The following is a 24800-nucleotide window of genomic DNA, read 5'->3' as shown; positions in this document are numbered from 1 at the left end:
ATTTTCTTCTATGGAGATTTAGTAAGTCATATATTATAAGTAGGTGTAATAAAAATGAAACGCAATTGTCGATGACGTTCAGCAATCAGCCACAAATTGGTTTCATGTTATTCTATTCAAAAAGTACCACTACCGGTTTCGAATTTTGCAGTTCATCAGCTGGATTTTTTATGCTTACATCAATACATATTATTCATTGGTTTCGTGTGATTCGCCCTAGGATAAACAATAATTTACAAGAGACAAACGTGTAATCAAAGTGGTTGGGCTAAATATTTGTGTTGTAATGCAACTTAGTGACATATCCATCTGGTGCATTTTTATTAGGTAGTTGATGACTCCTGCTCCCGTCTTCTCTCATACACTCCCTCTTCTCTCATACACTGATGAGAAAAAAGTCGCAACACCAAAAAATAAATAATAGAAAAGTAATGAAATTTCGGAGATACATTTGTCCAGGTAACATACTTCAGTGATTAACATTGCAATATCACAGCTTAATGTATGTGAGAGAGAAGCCATTGCAACTTTAAATGCTGGTACATTAATAACTGGTGTAACTGCCAGAATGTTGTTGCTAGCATGCAAACGTGCATGCATTGTGTTGTACAGGTGCAGGATGTCAGTTTGTTGGATGGAGTTCCATTCCTGTTGCACTTGGACGGTCAATATAGAGACAGTTATTATTGTTTATGGAAGATGCTGGAGTTATCGCCCGATTATGTATCATATGTGCTTGATTGGAGACAGGTTTGGTGATCGAGCAAGCCAAGCCAACATGTCGATACCCTGCCTACCATGTTGGGTTACACCAGCCAGTATATGGGCGGGCGTTATCCTGTTGGAAAACTCCTCCTGGAATAATGTTCACGAATGGCAGCACGACAGGTTGAATCACCAAATGACGTACAATTTTGCAGTGTGGGTGCATGGGATAATCACGAAAGTTCGCTCCTGCTGTCATACTAAATTGCACTCTACACCTTAACTCCAGTTGTGGATCTAGGGTGTCTCGCAAGCAGACAGGTTGGTTGCAGGCGCTCAACGGGCCTCCTCCTAACCAACACACAGCCACCGAGGCAGAACCAGATTTCATCAGCAAAGACAGCAGACCACCCTGCCCTCCAATGAGCTGTCACTTCACACTACTGAAGTTCTAAAAGACGGCAGTTCGATTCGCCAGAGCCATACGCTGAACACAATGATCTTCACTCTCGATAGTGCCACGTGGCCATCCGGAGCCCGGTCTTCCGACTACACATTCGCGTGACCGTCGCTGATAGCAATCATATACAGTGACTATAGTCTTGCCAAGTCTTTCTGCAGTATCGCAAAAGATACATCCAGCTTCTCGTAGCCCTATTACACAACCTCGTTCAAACTCGGTGAGGTTTTGATAATTGCGTATTTGTCGCCTTCAAGACATTCTTGACTAATATCAACTCACCACATCCAATCTCAGAGATAACTAACTCTTACGACTTTTTTTTTTCCTTTATTGTATTTAAGTTCCCCATCGGGGCGGGCTGGCAGCAGCATATGCGCTGCTCTTCAGCCGAAAGACATAGAACAAACAATAGAAGACATTTAAAAATAACAAAGGAGAGAATATGGTGAACATAGATATAAAAAAAGGGGAACATCATGGAAGGCAGTAGACAAAAAACGGGGTGACTGTAAAATGGAGATGATAAATTGTTTAAAAGTAGCACACACAAAAAGCCACACACTGCGACAATTAAAAGAACACAAGGCACAGTACGACTGGAGCATAAAAGGTATCAACGGATGGCGTAGCACATAACAAACACTGATGGTGAACCTCAAGGCAGTACACAATTAAAATCACACCTCTTGACGCACAGGAGAAACAGCACTAAACACAACACTGATGTGGCACACTGACGATGATCAAAACAGAGGATCTGCCAGGCGCAAGGAGAGGAGGAGACCGGAAGAAGGGAGGGAGGGGAAGAGATGGTGGAGAAGAGTGGGGAGGGGGCGCTGAGGAGGGCCAGGTGGGGAGGGATATGGGAAGGAAAGAGGCAAGTATGGGGTGCAGGGTCTCAGGGGCGGGGGGGAAAGGAGGAAAATCCGCTCTGGGAGGAGGAGGGAAGAGGAAAAAGGGGGCCCTGGGGGGGGGGGGGGAACAAGGCCAGGTTATAGTTGGAAGGAAGGGTAGATGTCACGGCGAAGTTCGTCATCCGGGAGGGGGAGGCGTTGGAAATTGCCCTGATGAAGGAGATGGAGGGTGTGGAGGTGGAGAGAGGGAGGGATACAGCGATAGAGGCGCGGCAATGGGCGGGGGGTAACTCTTACGACCGCTGCAACGTCTACTAGCGCCAATCTTATGCAGCTGGAGCGAAAGTTGAATAAACGTCTTTCAGATGATGAAACGCGCCTACGAGCTTTTGTTTATGTCGCACTGATCCCTCTTGGTTTACGATTTTTTTTTTTCTCGTCATTGTATCTTATGTCAAGTCCTGTTTCCTCGGTGGCGTTTTATGACTCCTTTCTGCACTTTTGAACGCAAATGGTGGTCTACCCTCGCGTGCTGTGGTGTCACTCGTCAAGGTCTTTGCCTATTTACACCGTCGCCTGTTGGCTGTCTAAGGATACACGTACTACTCTCCTTTCGTAGCTATGCCAATTGGAGAGTGCAAATATTTCTCTGTGAAGTTTTTATACATACGAACGAGAGTTCTTAATGACGTCGAAGCGGTTGCATAATGTAACATTTAACTGAGACTGCCTTTCCTCCCCGTAACTGAAACTGAGAAATTCATCTGATGAATAATAGTCGTTGAAAAGCGCTGTTGAAACAGCATGCAGTGTTTTTGGCAGCCACTTACGGCAGACAATTGGTTTTCGACATTTGAATGCCGACGGAATTCTATTTACGTGACCGTTAGAGAATAGCAAATTATTAGGCTATTATTTATTGTTCGTCGATAGCATTTAACTTCGCAGGAAATTTGTATGAAAAATTTTAGTGTCGATATGAACCTGCGCACAAAAATTCTTTTCAGGATGTGGGTCATCAGGTGCAGTACACATTTAGTGTAATGCTATTGGTTGGCAGTAAAAGAAGTTTGCTATCAGTGCGTTCTGATTTTCAATTAAAATATTATGAAAAAACATGTTTTTCTGCTGTCAAAATTGCAGATTTACCGTATTTTTTTCTTCCTGCACATTAAACCTGAGCTTCAAATGTGTATAGCTAAATTACAATTTACAGTGCTCGTGCAAAACAGAATATTGTGGAACAGCTTATATTTTGTGAACTGAAGACATCGAACAAAGTTTTTGGCAAATGATGATATGGAGAGGGGCGCGTAATTGTATTGAATGTTAAGTCCTAGTATCAGCAGAAATAAGGAACCTGTTACGCTTTTTTTAAATGGAACTATATACATAATTTCAACAGCATGCAAAAGCTACTGAAAAGTTGGGTACAGTAATGTAATGCTTCTTACCAATGTTGCCTTAAACTTTTTGTTAAAGTATTAGATATGTCAAAACCGTTCAGGATTTCGTGGCCACTTGTTGACAAACTGCCTATTGGCTTCTGTCTCGGGTTCTTCGGCCGACGTTCATCTAATGATTTTTCTGACGTTTCGCCAGCACGAGTGGCTGGCATTGTCAAAGCTTCACCCTCCACCGGCAATGGAGGGTGAAGCTTTGACAATGCCAGTCACTCTTGCTGGCGAAACGTCAGAAAAATCATTAGATGAACGTCGGCCGAAGAACCCGAGACAGAAGCCAATAGGCAGTTTATTAGATATGTGCACTAAAATGTGAAGGTGAGGTGGTTGGAATCGGCTATTGCAGTGTAAGCACTGCCAAACATGGCTCTCGTGCCAGTCTGTCATCAGGGTCAGCTATAAGTGTTGTAAATGGAACCAAGTGCTAACTTCTAGTCTATTGTGAGGCCTCTAGCAAACATATTTCAAATGTGTGTATATATTCAGGTTTAAATGTATAATGTTTGTGGATCAAATAAACAGTCAAAAGACTTGGTAACATAAGCAATGTTCACAGACAATAATACGTTAAGGATGAAGACTGGGGCTGGAAAGCAGGTTGTGTGAATTGTTAGAAGGGAATTTGCTAAACTGTACACGAACACACACACACACACCTGTAACTCAGGACAAAACATCTTTAACAACAACAACAACAACAACAACAACAACAATAATAATAATAATAATAATAATAATAATGATAGTAGTGGAGGCCCGGGAAAAGAATAGGCCTCCGGTATGTTCTGCCAGTCGTAAAAGGCGACGAAAAGAACAAACCACTAATAGGGCTAACCCCCCTTTTAGTGTGATTACTTGGTTCAGGACAGAACTAAAGAAGCCTCGGACAAGCGCCGTCATGGTCGGGGACGGCGCTTGAACCCTATGCCCGCCCACAATGGTAATGACACTGCTAGCCAACTGGAAAATGATTTAAATCCAAATAGAGGTGTTTTGCAGGATATGCTTCCTGCAACCACCCTAGAAGGAAAACAAAGACAGAGGATGAGATGGTCAGATGAAGTTAATCGACACCTCATGTTCTGTTATTACCAAGCAACAAACCTAGGAACCAACACAACTGGATACAGATCACAAGTATACACAACATTTATTACCAGATACCCAGAATTAAAATTTTTAACAGAACAACGTCTAGCTGATCAGATTCGTGTAATAATAAAAAATAACAGGATACCCCAGTCAGAATTAGAAAACATCAAACAACAAGTACAACAAATACTGGAACAAAATAATGTGCAATTAGAAGAAGAAGAAGAAGAAGAAGAAGAAAATACAGTAATGGACTCAAACATCCCAGAGCAAACAAACAAAGAACAACACGCATCAATTAAACAATCAGAGGAAAATGAAATTTTAAGACAGCCACCAGCACAAGCACAAATAGAACACGAAGTGACACACATGTTAGATATAGAAGAAAAATTTCAGTTGACATATATAGAATACAAAGACACAAATACAGACATTAGACCATTCTTGCATAGACCACCAAATAGCCCACAAGTCGAAACAACAATAAAAACTATCAACACAATCATACACAACAAAATAAATGAATACACAACTATGGAAGAGTTACAACTACTGGTTTATGTAGGAGCACTCACTACACTAAATATACACACTAGGCAGATATCAGAACCAACCAACACACAGAAGAAACCCACAAAACCAGCATGGCAACACAGGCTACAGATCAGAATAGAAAAACTGAGAAAAGACATCGGACAGTTAACACAATTTATAAGAAATGAAATGTCAGACAAAAAACGAAAAAGGTTAGGTAAAATCTCACAACAAGAAGCAATAGAGCAATTAGATGAAAAGAAGCAAAAATTACAAGCTTTGGCGAAACGACTTAGAAGATACAAAAAAAGTGAAAATAGAAGGAAACAAAACCAAACATTCAACACAAACCAAAAGAAATTTTACCAAACAATAGATAACACACACATAAAAATAGACAATCCACCAAACATAAGAGACATGGAACACTTCTGGAGCAGCATATGGTCAAACCCGGTACAACATAACAGGCATGCACGGTGGATACAAGCAGAAACAGATACATACAAGATGATACCACAAATGCCTGAAGTGATAATTTTGCAACATGAAGTCACCCGAGCAATTAATTCTACGCACAATTGGAAAGCCCCTGGAAATGATAAAATAGCAAATTACTGGCTAAAGAAGTTCACCTCAACACATTCACATCTAACTAAATTATTTAACAGTTACATTGCAGGCCCATACATATTCCCTGATACACTTACACATGGAATAACTTATCTGAAACCTAAAGATCAAGCAGACACAGCAAACCCAGCTAAATATCGCCCCATAACATGCCTACCAACAATCTACAAAATATTAACTTCAGTCATTACACAGAAATTAATGACACATACAACACAGAACAAAATTATAAATGAAGAACAAAAAGGCTGCTGCAAAGGAGCGCAAGGATGTAAAGAGCAACTGATAATAGATGCAGAGGTGACATATCAAGCTAAAACTAAACAAAGGTCTCTACACTACGCATACATTGATTACCAAAAAGCTTTTGATAGTGTACCCCACTCATAGTTACTACAAATATTGGAAATATACAAAGTAGATCCTAAATTGATACAGTTCCTAAACATAGTAATGAAAAACTGGAAAACCACACTTAATATCCAAACAAATTCAGATAATATCACATCACAGCCAATACAGATTAAGCGTGGAATATACCAAGGAGACTCATTAAGTCCTTTTTGGTTCTGCCTTGCTCTGAACCCACTATCCAACATGCTAAATAATACAAATTATGGATACAATATTACTGGAACATACCCACACAAAATCACACATTTGCTATACATGGATGATCTAAAACTACTGGCAGCAACAAATCAACAACTCAACCAATTACTAAAGATAACAGAAGTATTCAGCAATGATATAAGTATGGCGTTTGGAACAGACAAATGTAAGAAAAATAGCATAGTCAAGGGAAAACACACTAAACAAGAAGATTACATATTGGATAACCACAGCGACTGCATAGAAGCGATGGAAAAAACGGATGCCTATAAATATCTAGGATACAGACAAAAAATAGGAATAGATAATACAAATATTAAAGAAGAACTAAAAGAAAAATATAGACAAAGACTAACAAAAATACTGAAAACAGAATTGACAGCAAGAAACAAGACCAAAGCTATAAATACTTATGCCATACCAATATTGACCTACTCATTTGGAGTAGTGAAATGGAGTAACACAGACCTAGAAGCACTTAATACACTTACACGATCACAATGCCATAAATATAGAATACATCACATACATTCAGCAACAGAAAGATTCACATTAAGCAGAAAGGAAGGAGGAAGGGGATTCATCGATATAAAAAACCTACATTATGGACAGGTAGACAATTTAAGAAAATTCTTTATAGAACGAGCAGAAACTAGCAAAATACACAAAGCAATCACTCATATAAATACATCGGCTACACCACTACAATTTCATAACCACCTCTACAACCCGTTAGACCACATAACATCAACAGATACGAAGAAAGTAAATTGGAAAAAGAAAACACTTCATGGCAAGCACCCGTATCATCTAACACAGCCACACATCGATCAAGACGCATCCAACACATGGCTAAGAAAAGGCAATATATACAGTGAGACAGAAGGATTCATGATTGCAATACAGGATCAAACAATAAACACCAGGTATTACAGCAAGCATATTATTAAAGATCCCAATACCACAACAGATAAATGCAGACTTTGTAAACAACAAATAGAAACAGTAGATCACATCACAAGCGGATGTACAATACTAGCAAATACAGAATACCCCAGAAGACACGACAATGTCGCAAAAATAATACATCAACAGCTTGCCTTACAACATAAACTTTTAAAACAACAAGTTCCTACATACAAGTATGCACCACAAAATGTACTGGAGAATGATGAATACAAATTATACTGGAACAGAACCATTATAACAGATAAAACAACGCCACATAACAAACCTGACATCATACTCACCAATAAAAAGAAGAAATTAACACAACTAATCGAAATATCCATACCCAATACAACAAATATACAAAAGAAAACAGGAGAAAAAATTGAAAAATACATCCAACTGGCTGAGGAAGTCAAAGACATGTGGCATCAGGATAAAGTTGACATCATACCAATTATACTATCAACTACAGGAGTCATACCACACAATATCCACCAGTACATCAATGCAATAGAGCTACATCCAAACGTATATATACAACTACAGAAATCAGTAATTATTGATACATGCTCAATTACCCGAAAGTTCCTAAATGCAATATAACACATACCATACAGTTAATAGGAAGTGACGCCTGATCAAGGTCCGCGTCACTTTTCATTTTTAACCAGATAATAATAACAGGTGAGGCCTTGTCATGGTGGGATGGCTCAGTACCCACAGATCCAGATGAGGAAGGAAAATAGCTTGCTGCCTTGTAGGAGGTGGAGATGGAGGAGGAGGAGGAGGAGGGGGGGGGGGGAAGTGAACTACCTACTCTATAACATGCGAAGTTCAACATTAATGAAGGCAGTGGTGGAGACCATCAGTATGGAGAACTGACAGAAGAGGTATAATGCAAAATACACTTCATGTCTGACTTGCAGCAAGCAGCAAAGTTGTCAGTGTCTGCACACCAGAGAAGTGACTGGTATTCTTCTTCTGGGACTAACAGCTAAAGTCCTAAAAAAATAATCAGCTATTTTGAGGTGTGGCAGGAAACAGACATTTACTCCAGGTGTTAAACAATTCACTGCTGTCAGAAACAGTACAACTAGGCTATCAGTTCTGGGACATCTGAACTGACATGCAAACAGAGGCAGTCGAAGTCTTATGGTCAACTTCACCCAAACACCAAAACCTCGTTTGACATGCTAAATGTAATTAGAACTCTTAAGAGCAGGAAAGTCGAGTGAACTAGAGCAAATCCTAAATGAGCAAAGAATAACAAATACCGACACTCCAAGAAACAATGCAGTGGATTTGGGGTACTACAGCATTTTAAAAGTAAAGTGGACAAATGAATACCGAAAAAAACACTTCTCTTAGGGGCCGCTTTTGCAGTCAACAGAGATATAATCACCTTCATGGCAAATGTGAAGCCTGTAAACACAAGACAAATGACAGTCACTGTGAAGTGTCCAAATAGAACATACACCCTAATCAGTTCACACATGCCAATCAATGTTGAAAATAAAAACCAACCCAGAAAACGTAGAGAAACCATAGGAAAAACTACACAAAATAGTACCTAAAATTATACAAATCCATGTCAAAATCCCAGTAGGTGATTTTAATGTGCAGCTATGCAAAGAAAGTACAGAAAAACAACTGAACAATTTCCAGGAACAAAACAGAATGTATGAAGATTACTTGAACTCAGGAGGATATTAAATCTTAAATTCATGTTAACACACTTCAAAAAGAAACCACCAAAGTTGATGACATGGAGATCCCAAAACTTTGATCAGTGAATTCCAAATTGCTGCATGGGCAATCTCCCCCCCCCCCCCCCCCCTCTCTCTCTCTCTCTCTCTCTCTCTCTCTCTCTCTCTCTCTCTCTCTCTCTCTTTCTCTCTCTCTCTCTCTCTCTCTCTCAGATCACAGAGACTTAATGAAAATCCAAGTCAGAAAGGGTGAAAAACATAGACGCAGACCACTAATTTGCAAGAATAAAATATTTTAAAACTTCAGAAGTCTGTAACAAGGAAGACACAAGTCACCAAATTTGACACTAGCAGGATCCAGCCATCTCTCGACAGAGGTCTAGAGAAAAACCAGTCAAACAGTTGGCAAGAAATTAAAAACAAATTGATCAAGATAGTGCAAATACTAATACCTCTGCAGGAAAGGAAAACCTACCCTTGAACCCTTGGTGGCGTGATAAATGGGAGTATGCAATTCAATCCTGACAATAATTGGAACAGAAATAAGACAGAAGACGGCTACAAATCATTCCTGGCAGTGAGGAAAGAGAGAGCCAAATTATTCCAGAAGAATGAAATGATCAATGACTTAAAATTGTGAAAGACTTTGAAAGAAAAAAAACACATGAAATTTGTATGAGGACTTAACTAAGCTCGTACGGCATCAACCACAAAAATTATGCTCCCCCCCCCAAAAAAAGGGGGGGGGGAGTCAATTGCCTCTAAACAAGCAAGAAAACTGCAAGGAACTTGCCAGGTACTTCAAAGAGCTACTTAACTGCCAAGAATCAACACAATGATTCCAATCACATTACTCCTGTGAGAAGAAGAAATAACCAGACAGATCAAAAGGCTGAAAAACAATAAAGTATCAGGAGTTTCAATCACAATAGAAATAATAAAATCAGCAGGCTCGAACACCATAAAAATAATCACCAGAACCAAGAAGACATTTGGCAAACAGAAAAAAATCCACAACAATACAAAGATGTTTTAATCAACTGTTACACAAGAAGGGAGACAGAGCAGATGTAAATAACTAGTCACTAACATCAGGTGCATATAACATTCTATCTCAGTGTCTATTTCATAGAAAATAGAAACAACTTGAATAAAAAATTTGAAAATATTGAGCATGATTTTTTGATTAGTCTATTCATATCCAGAGCAAATCTTGAATCCAAGGCCAATCATTGGATATCAGAGAATTTGTAGCAAATATTTAGTCTGCACATTGGTTGATTTAAAAAAAGCCTGTGGCTCACTTGACCATGAATATTTCATCCAAATATTAAAAGGAACAAGGTGTAGATCTGAAAAACTTATCATATAGGTAAAACAGACACTGACAGATACAAAGTACAATGTTAAATTCATGGAGGAACTCACAGATCCTTTAGAAATCAAAACAGAGAGAAGACACGGAGATGGGCTGTCACTGTCTCCCTTACTTTTCAACTGTGTCCTTGAGAAAGTAATACAATAATGGCACAAACAGAAATCAGTCCTCAAAGTTGACTAACCAACCACTTCAGGCAGAAGCAATTTTTCTGCAGATTTCCTAGCCTCTGTAGATGATTTAGCAGTATTAACCGGCAACATTTCATCATCCCAAAATCAGGCTAAACTCTTGAAAGAAACTGAAGAAAAAGTAGATCCCCAGATATCATTTGAAAATGAGTGTAAAAAACATGGACTGCAATGAAGTAGCACCAAAATTCATGGAGACGAAGTATGGCAAAATTAAATGGGTTCTACAAATTAAATCTCAATGAAACAATCCAGGAAAATGGAATAAAAAAGAAGGCAAACTAAATTAGATGCAAAAAAGGAACTTTGTACAGACATACGCAAAATATCTACAACAAGAAATGTATGTCTAAGCTCACACAAGTAAGATATTCCAATACGATAGAATGCTCTAGGGATCAGAAACACTTAAGAATAGGAAAAAGTCATTGAAAACATTGACAAAAAGGAATGTAAAGTCATAAGAAAAAATTTAGGCTCAGAACCTGTAGATGAACAATACTAACTTAGAAGCAGTCATGAAATCAAACAATACACAAATATCCATAGGAACATTAGAAAACGTAAGTTATGGTTCTGTGGACACATTAAAAGAATGAACACACAGACTGACTCATCAAAACAAGTAGTTGATTTTATTTTATTTTATTTTTTGACAATAGGAAAAAAGTCAAAATGGACACGATGAATTGGGTTGGCAAGATCAAAACTGATCTCAAACGGGCAAGAACTACTCAAGATAATGTCCAAAAATATGAAATCTGCACGTACAAAATTCACAATTGACAAGTTGACGAAGAGGAAAACCCAAAGGAGTTAGGAACAACATGATCTGACAAGAGAAAGGGATCCCACAGGAAGAGAATGAAAGAGATATATGGGCACAAGGGAAGACAAATACCCACTTACAAGTACTTTGCATAAGTCTAATGGACTTATTTGCAAATAATAATAACAACAATAATAACAATAACAATAATAACAACAACATCTCACTGTTGCACATACCACATGGCAGTGTATATGTTAGATGAAAGCTAGGTTTGCGTGCAAACAGCTGTACACTGTCTCCCACCCAAACAGTGGCTTACAAGTGAGGCAAAGCTAAACTTGTTGCTAAATCATTATGCTAATGTACATGTTAACACTGCACTGATACTCAAAAAGTCAAAGTGTCTTTCTTCTTCCTTTCATTTTGGCTATCTGAAGGCTAATGAACAATGTGGTTCAGATTTGTTTTTTTCTGGTCTTTGTCCTTGTTCAGTATATTCTTTTATTCTCATACTTTGCAAGCTTCTTCATTCTTCTGATAATTTTGTTTTTGTGTTAGGCCTAATTCTCTCGTGGAAACCTATGACAGTGTTGTTTATTTACTTACTTGTATTAATTTGAAAGTCGTCCCATTTCTTACTGCTCTCTTTGTACCTCTTGGGTCCAATGTACATATGTTCTCATGTTTACAAGAAACTACATTATCTAATAATGTGTTAATATTTCATGGTAGATTCTGAAGATGTGACAGAAGAACATGGTCTTTCTTTTTCTGGTGGTGTAAGAGATCCTCTCTATGTGAGTATACAGTTCTTGGTTCCTCATTTTCTATATTGACAGTCTTCTGTTCTTTGAGGTCTGAATATCCTCCTGGGAATCTTTCATTCCGTAAGTTCTAGGCTCTAAAGCAGTAACATGCTAAAGAGGTTTGGACTTTCTGTTGTATGTTCAAAGTGGAAGGGGGATTACTGCTTGGCACTACTGCAATTTTGCATTTACAGAAAAGATTCTCCATGGTTAATTGTAGGTTTGTGTTCTTAATTAATCTTACTTATTTGTTCTTCTTTTTGTGCCATACCCATTTCTATCCATTCACCTAAGTATGAGAATCTCTAGATCTTCTGAATTTTTGCTTCTCCTAATGTCATCTAGCTAGAAGATCAAATCATTGCCATCATCCTGTATCTAATGTTCTTTGTCGGCAGTCAACACAAAGGCATGAACAGGATTTTAACTGAGGTGTATAGTTTTAGTGCCTTAATATATGTTCCACCTACTCTTTTTATCACTTCTCTGGGCACCAACCCCCTTTCTTAACCCAGGCTTAGGACCAGCAACAACATTACTGGATCACTCAATCCACCCAAGTGTACTACAGGTGGAGACCATAAATCTAAAATTTTGCTCAGACATTGCAAATTGTGTAATTGGCATGTGAAGCCAGGAATATCTCACAGCTGTATTAACTTCATTTTTAAAATTATGCTTGCCACTCTAGTCAGAGATGGACTTTCATCAGTGCAATCTCAGACTTTTATAGCGATTTGTTGTCGTTAGTTGTAACCATTTATTTTCTGAAAATACAAAACTTGTGAAAGTTTCATAAACTTAAAACTCAATATGTTTTTAGTTTTGAGAGAGAGAGAGAGAGAGAGAGAGAGAGAGAGAGAGAGAGAGAGAGAGAGAGAGAGAGAGAGAGGGGGGGGGGGGGGGGGAGATTCATTCAGTTGTCTAAATTGTGCACAGTAGTTCTTAATCAGTCTTTACTTTTGTTGCAGATGATTGCTAGAAGTATGTCACTATCAAGATGCTGTGCCATTGTGGACAGCCATCCCATTTCTTAGCAACGGATTTAGTGTGACCAGGTCACTAGAAGAAGTTTAGGTTTGATTTAATAGATAGCAAAACTTGGCCAGCTACCAAAACTTGGTGATATTTTATTTGGTGATTCATCTCTCAAGACAGGTAAGTGTAACTATGAAAATTTTCTAACTTCATAATTGATGTAGATGATTGATTTTTTTCTGAGTTATTTTAGATGAATCTCATAAAATAGATGGCAGTATTAACCTTACTGATGCTACAACTAAAGAATTTTATTACTGTAAATAAATTTGTTTGTACTTAGTTCTTATACGTAGCTTATTTTTGATCCTTTCTATTTTCACTGAATGTGTGTTGACTCCCCACAAAGTTTTGTATGATGATGACTTTTATCCGGTGCCCAAAAGGTTAACAAATGAAAGTCTATGTAACCTGTTTTAAAGGATGAAATTGGAAAACTGATGGGAAGAAAATCAGTTAGGTAGTGGGGAAAGCTGATAATAATAATAATAATTTAATGTTGAAATATTTCACTCTAGCAATTGATGTAGAAAAAGAAACATATTCACTTCAATTTACTACTGTGAATTTGACAGTCAGTGTTGTAAAATGAGACAATCCTCTTACAGATTTGCATCACATTAGTAGAAAATGGGTACGCACAGTTTGTGGGACGAGGACAACATTAAAGAGATCAAGACTGGGTAGAGGGTGAAGTTAGGGCAATATTTCTGTGCGTGTCGAGTGTTGAGATTCCCAAGTCTGATTGGAGTTGTTTCCCAAGTTCTTAGTTCCAGTGGTTTGTTCACTTGAATGAATGATTAGTACTGTATGATCAATTATAGACATGTTTCCTGTGCCTGGGATTATTATTTACAAAATGCAGTAGGATGTGGCTGTTAATAGTGAAACCTACATGGGTAACAGCCAAATGTTTCTGTATCTGCCATAACCAGTTTCATATTTTAAACAATTATTAAAACCACTGTGAATTTTATTATCTAAGGCACTGGTCAAAGATATTGTTTATTTACTAAGTTAGCGACAACAGACTGTATCTTTGCAGTTTGGTTCATAGAGTGGTTCATGTAGTTTGCTACTAATGTGTGTTGCTAAGTGGGCTAGGATGTGTAAGCTGTTTTGAACTGCTGGAAAGTTAAAAGTGTAAAAAATTTAAGCAGATTTGTTTTACTTTTAACTGGTATATGTACAAAATTATATCTGAATAAGCAGTTATGTATATATAACACTTTTACGTAAGTAATTCTAAAAATACATTTAAGATTTTTTTGCTCTTCTTTTGCAGGAATTATTTAGTAGAGGAACAATAAAGTTTACATACAGTCTGATCTCAACAAAATGCTTTTGTAACATTTTAAAGGCTACTGTGAGGAAAAAATACTCATTTCATAGAGAACAAAAATTCTCTATTCCCTTTTTTGTTTTCTATTTTGGAACAAAAAAGGGATAGAGAGGGAAGAAAAAGAAAGTTAAAACTGCTTAACCTTAAAATAAAAACAATCCTTCCACCAATTGAGGGACACGCTTAATTCGTCGACTGGGCAAAAGTTTTGCTTTGGATAAAATTGAATGATTCTCTACTGCAGTGTTTGAGCTGGAATATTATCCTTTGAAAGAATAGAAACTATTTTGAAAAAGAGGCCTAATTATTTTCATATCTTGTCGTCATTAAGAGTAATTCATTGACAAGACTTGGTGTACCACAGATCACATACAGGCAGATAGAGGTGCTCATATTTTGGCTTTTTCTCTTAAGAACAAAAAATCCAAAAGCCAGAGGTGGTATTTAAAACAAAAAGCACTAAAATATTACGGGGTACTTAAGGTAGATAAGGGAATGAAGCTCAGGAGCTTATAGAAATTCCATAGAGAAAGGAATTCTGTGATAATTATTTTTTTATATTATTGAAGAAGATATTGAATGGAAGTATTAACAATGGCAGACTGGAATGATGTAACATGAAGATAATTTGGAGTAACAAGAAGTGTGTGTGAAGTAAAATTGAAAATTGGAAGAAAGAGCATTAGATACTTAAAGTTATTTAATTTAGTCACTTCTTGAAATATCTTGAATATAACAGAACTCAGTGGTATTTTATTTTACAACATTTTCATAAGCAGCATCATGATTGAAGCATACTCATCAGACGTTTTGTGGATTCTCATCGTTGGATTTATTGTTGCATTTATCTTGGCATTTGGAATTGGAGCAAATGATGTGGCTAATTCTTTTGGTACATCAGTGGGTTCAAAAGTTTTGACAGTTAGACAAGCATGTTACTTAGCTACAATATTCGAGACAGCAGGAGCTATATTAATTGGTAAGTTAAAACTTAAAAGTACCTGGAAGAATGATATACAGTAGGGTTTTGTAATGATATACTCAATGTCAGTTCATAATTTTCAGGTTACAAAGTGTCAGACACCATGAGAAAAGGAATATTGGATGTTAACCTTTATGAGGGGCGGGAGAGAGAATTCATGCTTGGGTTCCTCTCATCCCTTGGTAAGAATACTTTCATTACTCAACAAGAAAAGTAGTACATAATAATAATAACTGAGATGGTATTTTAGGTTGAATAGGAAGCAAACTGTTTTGTTCTACTGATTTTTATTTATTTCTAACTAGTTTTTCACTTATCGGACCATCTTTCTTGAAAATCCTTCAGTAAGGTGAAAACTAGTTATTGATCAACAATAATCAATAGGACAGTACAGTTTACTTGTTATTAAACTTTAAATTTTGAATGTTCTACCAAGAAGTGGCAGAAGAATCCATAAATGTTAAGATATTACTATGCATAGTACTCACATCATACTATTTAATGAACTGCAGGTTAAATTCACAGATTTTTAAAATAATTTTAAAATCTTAACATTCCCTCAGCTGGCAGTGCAGTGTGGCTCCTTGTTGCAACATTTCTGAAGCTGCCTATATCGGGAACTCATAGTATAGTTGGAGCCAGTGTTGGTTTCTCCCTAGTTGCACAGGGATTTGCTGGATTGCATTGGATGACACTAGTTACAATTGGTATGTATTATCTTTTTTGTAATATTTCATTATTGTGGTACAGAAGTGGTTCTGTCTTGTTTATGGTTGTTGGTTGCCACAGTAGACAAATTATTTCAGTAGCAGACACCTGTAACCATCAGACAGACGGAATCATAAGTGATAAACAGAAGACACACTGAACAACTTTGCTTTCTTTTTCATTAATTTTCCGTGTAAGCATTTATATTTCTCACATCTAAAAGAATGCAATTCCAGCATTTACTTTGTTGCTTCATGAAGGACTTCATATGCTTACTGTAACTTTTTTCCCCCCATTATGGTACAGTTACCTCTCTACTTACCAGTATGCAGAAATAGAGAGAACAAGAATAAAGTGAAACGCTTCTGTCAGGTTACAGAAGGCTGTATCTAGCTGTCATGGTACTTAAATAGGTTTCATAATTCATTTGCACAGAAGCTACAGAAAGTATTAACTCTGCTTGGTGTGACTTCCTGATTCCATATATTTAGTAGCTCATATTTTTTATATTTTCTGTTAATTTCATTCATCAAATTTCATATTGTCCTGGAATGAGAAAACAAAGGTATCAAAGACATTTTATGGTGACTGTTGGGTAACAAGAGTTAAATTTGAAACTATTTGATATTGTTGCAGTTGCCTCGTGGTTCATCTCACCAGTGCTTTCTGGAATGATGTCAACCGTCTTGTATTTGCTCATCCGGAAATTCATCTTACGGGCACCACAACCAATAAAACCAGGACTTAGAGCACTTCCTTTGTTTTATGGTGTCACAGTTTTAATAAATGTGTTTTCAATTGTGCACAATGGACCGAAATGTAAGTACAGTCAACTGTCTCCAGCAAGTGATGGCATTGAGGTATAGTATTTCAGTATTCTCACTATCTGTTTGCTTTCCTTTAGTGCTATACTTCGATTACATTCCATGGTGGGGAGCATTGATCCTCAGTGTGTCGATTGGCATCTTGGTCACCCTGGGTGTACATTTCTTTCTTGTACCTCACCTGAGGAATCAGATTCTGAGTAAGTGGCTCTAATTTAACTTGCTTACAGTTCCTGTTTCTGTTATTCACATATTCAACTCATGATGGATATCTTGTTGACAAAAGTCTCATTTAACTCAAGAGGGTGAAGTTTACAATTTGATGTGCCTTCATGATTTTTCATAATAGAAATACCTGCTGCCACTCCATGTGTCAAGACATTGTCAGTATAATCTATACTGTCTGAACTGACAGTCATTAGAGTATCACTGAGAAGTAGCAGCATTTCTTGTTTATATTTAGTTAATATCACACACATTGTTTTGGCATCCAGACAAAAAACCTCTAATGGATATTGACTGATCTTGTTGCTGTCACCAGCACAAATGATGTTTGGAAAAGAGCAGTTCTTCAAAGAGTATCATCCATGGAAATGATGGGGTCTTACCTTCCAAAAATGTGAGAATTGGCTCAGAAAGTCACTGAAGGGAGATAATCAATGACCATCAAATCCAAACTACAGCAGAATACATATGCAAAGCAGTAGAAAGTTACTTGAAGTGACAGAATAAAATAATAGGACCAGTTGCAGTCAAACCCTAACATTTTGGTTTCTTAGCTCGACATGTACTCATTGCCACTTCCCCAATGCCAACCAGAATGGATTTCGAAAACATTAATCATGTGAAACCCAACTCATACTGTTTTCACATGACATACTGAAGCTTGCTCACATGATGCACTGAAGCTTGAATCAAGGCAACCAGATTGGTGCAGTGTCTCTTGATTTCTGAAAAGCATTTGACTCAATACCACCCCTATATTTATTGTTGAAAGTACATTCATATGGGGTATCAAGTGAAATATGTGACTGGACTGAAGGATGCAGCATGTTTCGTTGGATGGAGAGTCATTGTCAGATGTAGAAGTAACTACGGTTGTGACTCGGAGATGTGTGTTGGGACCCTTGTTGTTCATGTTTAATTAATGACCTTTAATACAAGGTTAGTAGTAAAATCAGGATTTTTTTTTTTTTTGCAGATAATGCAATTATGTATAATGAAATACTATCTGAGAGAAGCTGCATAAATATTCAGTCAGATCTTGATAAGCTTTCAAAGTGGTCCATAGATTGGCAACTTTCTCTAAATGTTCAAAAATGTAAAATTTTGCACTTCACAAAAAAAAAAAAAAAAAAAAAAAAAAAAACTATCCTACGACAATAATATAAATGAGTCACTGTTGAAGTCAGCCAACTCGTGCAGTTACCTGGAGGTAACACTTTGTAGGGATGCGAAATGGAACGATCACATAGGTTCAGTAGTGGGTAAAGCAGTTGGTAGACTTTGGTTTATTGGTAGAATACTGGCGAAGTTCAATCGGTCTACAAAAGAGATTGCTTACAAATTACTCATGCAACTGGTCCTAGAATATTCTCAAGTGTGTGGGAACTGTACCAGATAGGACTAACTGGGAATATTGAACTTATATGCAGACTCTTGAAGACAAACTAACTATCCTGAGAAAATCTATTAACAAAGTTTCAAGGATAGGTTTTAAATGATTACTCCAGGGATATATTACAACCCTCTATGTATTGCACACATAGGGATCGTGAGCATAAGATTAGAATAATTACTACATGCACAGAAGCATTCAAATAATCACTCTCCCCTTGAACAGCAAGGGTCCCAACACACATCTCTGAGGCACAACCGTAGTTACTTCTACATCTGAATGGAACTGGAAGAAACCCTACTGTCTGGTACAATGGGACATATCCTCTGCTTTGCATCTCATGGTGGTTTGCAGAGTGCAGATGTAGATACTTTCAGAGCGACTACACTACATTTGTTCTCAAAAGTATGGCTACTATTTGATAACATATGCTATTAATCCCAGTAATTACCAGGAAAATTCAGAGATAACATATTGTGCATCTGGTGTCACTGTACGTGGCATTTGTGGTGAGCATCTGAATATGGTCTCAGTGTGGTTGAAACAGGTTGTATTGTGAAATGTGCTTGTGGTAATGTGAAGAGTAGAATAATATAAAATAAATGTATTAAGAAAGATATAGGCATCAATTATTGTAGAGAGAAACAACCTCATGGTTCCCCAGTAATTACTATTTCTCAGTTATAACTGTCAGCTTATACTAGGGTACTCGTAAAAAAATGTTTAACTCTGTCTATAACTAAAACACATGCAGATGAAAAATTTAGTCATGGCCCAACAATATTTTATTGTGAAAACGTATTGTATACTTTTGTCTGTTTCTGCTATTTAGTTGTTTGTTTTCTCACTTGAATTGGCTTATTAATTCATTCAAATTAAAATAATTTTGTTTTCCATAAAAAAATATAACTTTAATTTACTAGGCACTGTATTTGCTTCAGTATTCTTGGTATTTAAAGCCAAAAAATCTGTTCATATGGTTCATAGAAAGATTAGTTTAAATGATAATCAGTTATTTATTTCTAAGGAGTTTTTCAGTTTCATGGCTGACAGCTTTTATTAAATTCTTATAGTTTTGTGCCAAAATATGGAACTTAAATCAAAAGATTAATAAAGCATGTGAGGTCAGTTCATCCTCTTTTTCTATTAGGCTTTCCTCTTTTCTGTTGAGGGTCAGCATTGTTGTACATCAGTTTTGACAGTGTTAGTGGAAAATCAACGGCTGAATGCTCTTCGTGACACCAACATGCCCTATCCCATCTGTCTGAGACTAGTATAGATCTTATGTTCAAGTGTGATAACATTTCTAAATGTTTCTGTATGTGTATCTCAGATAGGACATAACCAACAACCCAGTATTTACCTAATAGATTGTGGGAAACTGCCTAAGAATTACATTTAGGTTGGCTGATTCTCCAGCCCTCATTGTTAATTCTTGAGGTGGATTGAATCTGCAGTTGGCTTGGCCCCCTGTTTCTCACAAGTGGGTGGGTTAGTGCTCTCAGCTGTCTGGGCGAGTGAAGCAAAATCTACAAGGAAATTATTATTGTATACGTGATGATGATGTATCACTGACAGTTCATGCAAAATGTATTTTGGTCACAAATGACTTTAAGATGTAAAAGTAAAAGCATGTGACACTGAGAATGGAATCATATTTACAGAGGCCTGTATTGCCTGCCACTGCATTGTCAACTTGACACTGGTCATTTTGAAGGAATAAATAAGTCGCAGATTTTTTTCTGTATTATCTCAGTACAACAAGAAGCATGGGTATGTAAGCCCTGTTACTCATGTCTGTATGCCAACACAGTGAGAGATAAACATATGTAGAAAATGAGGCCAAGTATCTTTTATAGGTGTATTGGTATCTTGTTTTGATCTAATTTATCTGTTTGCACATCAAACAGTTCTACACATGGATATGATGATGTGTTAGGCTCTAAATCTTTAATATTAGTGTTATTTCTGATGACAGTGGATGTTGGTTCAGATCTACAGATACCTGTTTTTTTTTTTTTTTTAACATTGAGTGCATTCTCTGATTTTTCATGGCTTTGTAAATAATTGCAAAATTTTGGGCCTGCAACAGTGCAAATTCAAACTCTTCCACTGATATGTTGACAGCTTACTCTCTGACCATTCTGGGAATAAGAGGGAAACACTGATTGGCTCACTCTGAGGCTGGCCAGAAGATAAATGCTGGACATGTCAGTGGGACATTGGGAATTTGCATGACAGCATGCTCAAAATTTAATGGATTAAATATTAATTTGTTTGTAGTGTAAAAATTTTATTAATTTTTGTCTTTGTTGAGGTTTTTGTACTTGGCTTCAATGACTTTAATTAATGTGCTACTGCCATCAGTTAAGAAAAATTGAAAAGCCTTTTAATAAATAAATGGTAGTAAATAAAGACTGAGAGCAGGCCACCAGGGATGCCTTACATGGTATTGTCTTGAACTAGATTCAGATTCACTGCTGCCTCATAATATACTGATGTTACTTGTTCTATCTGGTGATGAAAATAGCTTTTATGATGGTTTTGTCTGTCTGATTAGCAGATTTGCTGCCTTGTTTATGTAATTGATATTCCATTAATATAAACTTTTGTTTTCCTGATAAAGTTTACAGCTTCTACCTTTTCCCTATTCAATTCCTTCTTCAAGAAAGGAACAATTTCATATGGTTATAGTGTCAGCCTCATAATTTGAGAGACCATATCTGGAAAAAAATGGCATTAATGATTGAACATAAATATTTGTTTTATCGTCTCTCTCTCTTTCTCTCTCTGCCTTCTTTAATTATATATAAGTACCAGTAGTGCACAAATTCAAATTTTAGGTGGCACAGTTTAATATTAAAACAGTACTGTAGTTGGTGAAAATGAAATACTCAATAACTGACCCTTTCAATTGTGCAAGCTTTCCCCTCACTACTGTTTTAAACCTTTGTTCAAAAAGTAATTAAATGCCTTTCCTATGGAGCCTCACAAACCCCCACATTTTTTCAAAAGGTCACTTGAAATAATTATTTATGACTACATTGGACAGTATTTTTTCTTTGTGAAACAGTCCTTGATATAATAATCAGATGAAACAGTTGTTTATTAGTGACACACACCTTTCAGTTTGACTGCATTCAAAGTCTGTAATAGAGACACACACACACACACACACACACACACACACACACACACACACACACACACACACAGAGAGAGAGAGAGAGAGAGAGAGAGAGAGAGAGAGAGAGAGAGAGAGAGAGAGAGAGAGAGAGAGCGCTTAAACTGTTTGCAAATAGAGTCGAAAACTCAGAGCTTATTTTATCATGACAGAAGACTGTGTGGCCAAATAAAATTTGCACAGCTGCAGTCAGTGAAATGGAAAGATGAAACTATGTAATGGGTGTGCTATGCTTCAGTGGTCCTGTTTCTGATATTGTTTGCCATTTCATCGTGAAAGACTTTCCTGATATGAAGTAATGGAACCTGCCTTCCACAGTCCTTCAAGAATCTCAAATGACAGCACTGCTGAGACACAAAACTGTGGATGAAGTTCATTGTTATAATAGAAGTGATTGTTTTACAATTATTTTCTCACACAACACCAAGAATGTGGTGGTAATAGCAACAGATTATTATGAGGCAAACATATAACACTTCATACATTATTTAGTTCAGTGTTAAATGGGATCCAGTTTGTTTACTGTAGATCATCCAGAATGTATGTTTATTTTAGTCATTTTCATTTCATGAGTAATTTGTTTTCTTACTTGGAGTGCTCTGTACAGTACATAATTTGTGACAATAATGGTGTATGTTTTTGTATTACAGTAATAGTATTCAGTTTTCATGATAAGATCAGTCACATTAGAAACAATCTTTGGGGCTTCTACCCTTCAGGAAAGTAAGCAATGTTGTCATTTAGAGTGTGTAGGTGGTTGTTCTTTGTGAGCACCCTATTTCTGTTCATTTACCTGTGCTGTCTACAAAGCTACACATGAAATCGTCTACTGAAGTAATTTACGCAAAACATTTATTATCTTTTCCAGTTACATTTAGGATGAAGACGATACACGAAACTGCACTTTGTTCGTTTTGCTTTATAGTAGTCAACATCCCTATACTTATTTTCAGTTAAAGAACCAGTTTTCTAAAAAAAAAGTTGATGGCTGTTTCACTCTGGTGTATGATAAGAATAAAAATGATTCAATAAACTATTGAAATGTCTAATCACAAGCAAGATAAGTGGGGCACTCAAAGCATAAATGATACTGGTGGAGGTGAATGAGACATTAGGAACAATCAGAATTTTAATATACTGATTTCAAGACAAAACTGATGAAGTAGACAACATGGTCCTCAAGAATACACCATTTTGAAAATGGTAGTAACAAACACAAAAAAGTCGCTCGTGTTAAATTTTGGAAGTGTCCTTTTGCGGTTCAACAAATTTTTTGCATTAATGTTTTACTAGTTAAACATGATTTTAATAAATTATTAAATATATTACTTTTTTAGTTTAATTGCAAAACAATGAAAGACAATACCTGTAAAACTAAAATCAATTCTGATTCACAATATTCAACAATTACTGTTGATGCATGGAGTTCTATAGTTCAAACTAGCCATAGTTAGCCTTCTGCAATGCTATTTCTTGTATGTCAAAAGTTTTCAATGTAGGCTGTAGACTGGATAGTACTGATTATGTGCATATTGATTGTGCCCAGAAATTTCTGCTTTTGCTGACAAGAGGCCTTCTGCTGTATTAATTACTATATTGTCAATTACTAAGATAGTAAGCAGTTGAAACTTTCACATTATCGGTTCTGTTTATTCAATGTTTATTTAACACAGATTGCTAAAATTTGGTAAGTTTCTTCAACTGGGTGAACTTGATAAATCTGTAAGTTCTTGAAAATGGAAACTAGGAGGAGAGGTGTTGGGAGACAGACAAGGGAATGTTTATTGATTTCAAACAGCAATAAATCTCATTCATACTGGACCAGTCAGATTAGTGAAAGATGTTTAAAATCAGATATATTATAGTTCAGTCCAGCATTATCAGTTACAACAGGCGATTAGTTGCTCATAGTTTATTGTGAAAAGAGCTGTCTGCTAGATCTTTCACATTTTAAGCACACTTAATTTTTTATTTCAGTTTATAGTTTGTATACTAAATCATTCATATTTTAAACATATTTCTTTTGTTTTGGTTTATATTTACTGCTGCATATAATCTGTAGTGTTGATAAATAACTATACTTGTTTGACAACAATTGAGAATTCACTGATACTAGGCATTGTAACTTATGTTAACCATTAATTCACTTTAATTTTGCTGCTTGTAACTTAGTTACAGAAAAGCTAACATTTGAGTTACTCAGATTTTAATTTATATAAATTATTTTTGTTCTCTTAGTTGTGATGTTTATCGCTTGTATGTTGCAGAGCAGATGCGTATAGACAAAGGTCGTGGCGTGAGTTTTACATTTGGTGATTCGACAGGTAATTAAAATGTGATGGAACATTGACATTTGATGTCTTTTGCAAGAATTGATTTGACTGCTCTTATCAGTAATGCTGGCAGGGAAGTTGGCACAATGTGACTTGCAGTGTATAACAACCTGGAGAAATCTTTTGCTTGTTATCCACAATGATGAATTTGCATATGTGTGGAAATACTAATGCTTATCATGGTGTTACTAACTTTCTATTTGATACCACATTGTGAAATATACTGGGCGTGCACTTAGAAAAATTAATGCTTTGGTTTCTAGTCTGTAACAAAATCTTATTCATTGCTGCTAACAGATGTATTCACTATCCAATGCTTGCAGGAGGTATAGCTTAATAGCTAATTGATCTCGGATACGCACATTTAAATAGTTGTCTTCTTTGTACTGCTAATCTTTGACAAACATATATGAAGCATGATACACTACTTTCTACTCCAATGTTTCTCGAAAAATGGCAGAGGCTATATACCAGTATTAACAAATAGAACAATTTGCTCTATTCCTATGGTGAACTGGCTAAGCGATCTACCAACATCGGCTGCCTTTTAGAAGTTAAAAGCTGGATGGCACTGTCATAATCCACTATAAAATATTTGGAAACTAAAA

General features: G+C 36.6%; 1 protein-coding gene across 3 annotated transcripts in view; it reads left to right on the top strand.

Moving 5' to 3' along the window:
- Window positions 1-24800, top strand: part of LOC126236985 (sodium-dependent phosphate transporter 1) — a 302978-nt gene that overhangs the window by 241172 nt on the left and 37006 nt on the right. Inside the window, exons 3-9 of one of the 3 annotated variants that reach the window (XM_049946708.1) lie at window positions 13135-13321; window positions 15323-15522; window positions 15609-15707; window positions 16089-16232; window positions 16870-17052; window positions 17138-17257; window positions 24127-24183. In XM_049946708.1, coding sequence (XP_049802665.1) covers window positions 15327-15522; window positions 15609-15707; window positions 16089-16232; window positions 16870-17052; window positions 17138-17257; window positions 24127-24183 — 799 coding nt within the window. In that variant the 5' untranslated portion in view covers window positions 13135-13321; window positions 15323-15326. Of the gene's footprint in view, window positions 1-13134; window positions 13322-14486; window positions 15523-15608; window positions 15708-16088; window positions 16233-16869; window positions 17053-17137; window positions 17258-24126; window positions 24184-24800 lie in introns of all 3 variants that reach the window. The other 2 variants (XM_049946706.1, XM_049946709.1) reach the window with 2 other exon arrangements.

The sequence above is a fragment of the Schistocerca nitens genome, chromosome 2, assembly GCF_023898315.1.
Source record: "Schistocerca nitens isolate TAMUIC-IGC-003100 chromosome 2, iqSchNite1.1, whole genome shotgun sequence".
Taxonomy (NCBI): domain Eukaryota; kingdom Metazoa; phylum Arthropoda; class Insecta; order Orthoptera; family Acrididae; genus Schistocerca; species Schistocerca nitens.
Note: the sequence above shows the minus strand (reverse complement) of the source record. Positions and strands in the feature narration are given on the sequence as shown.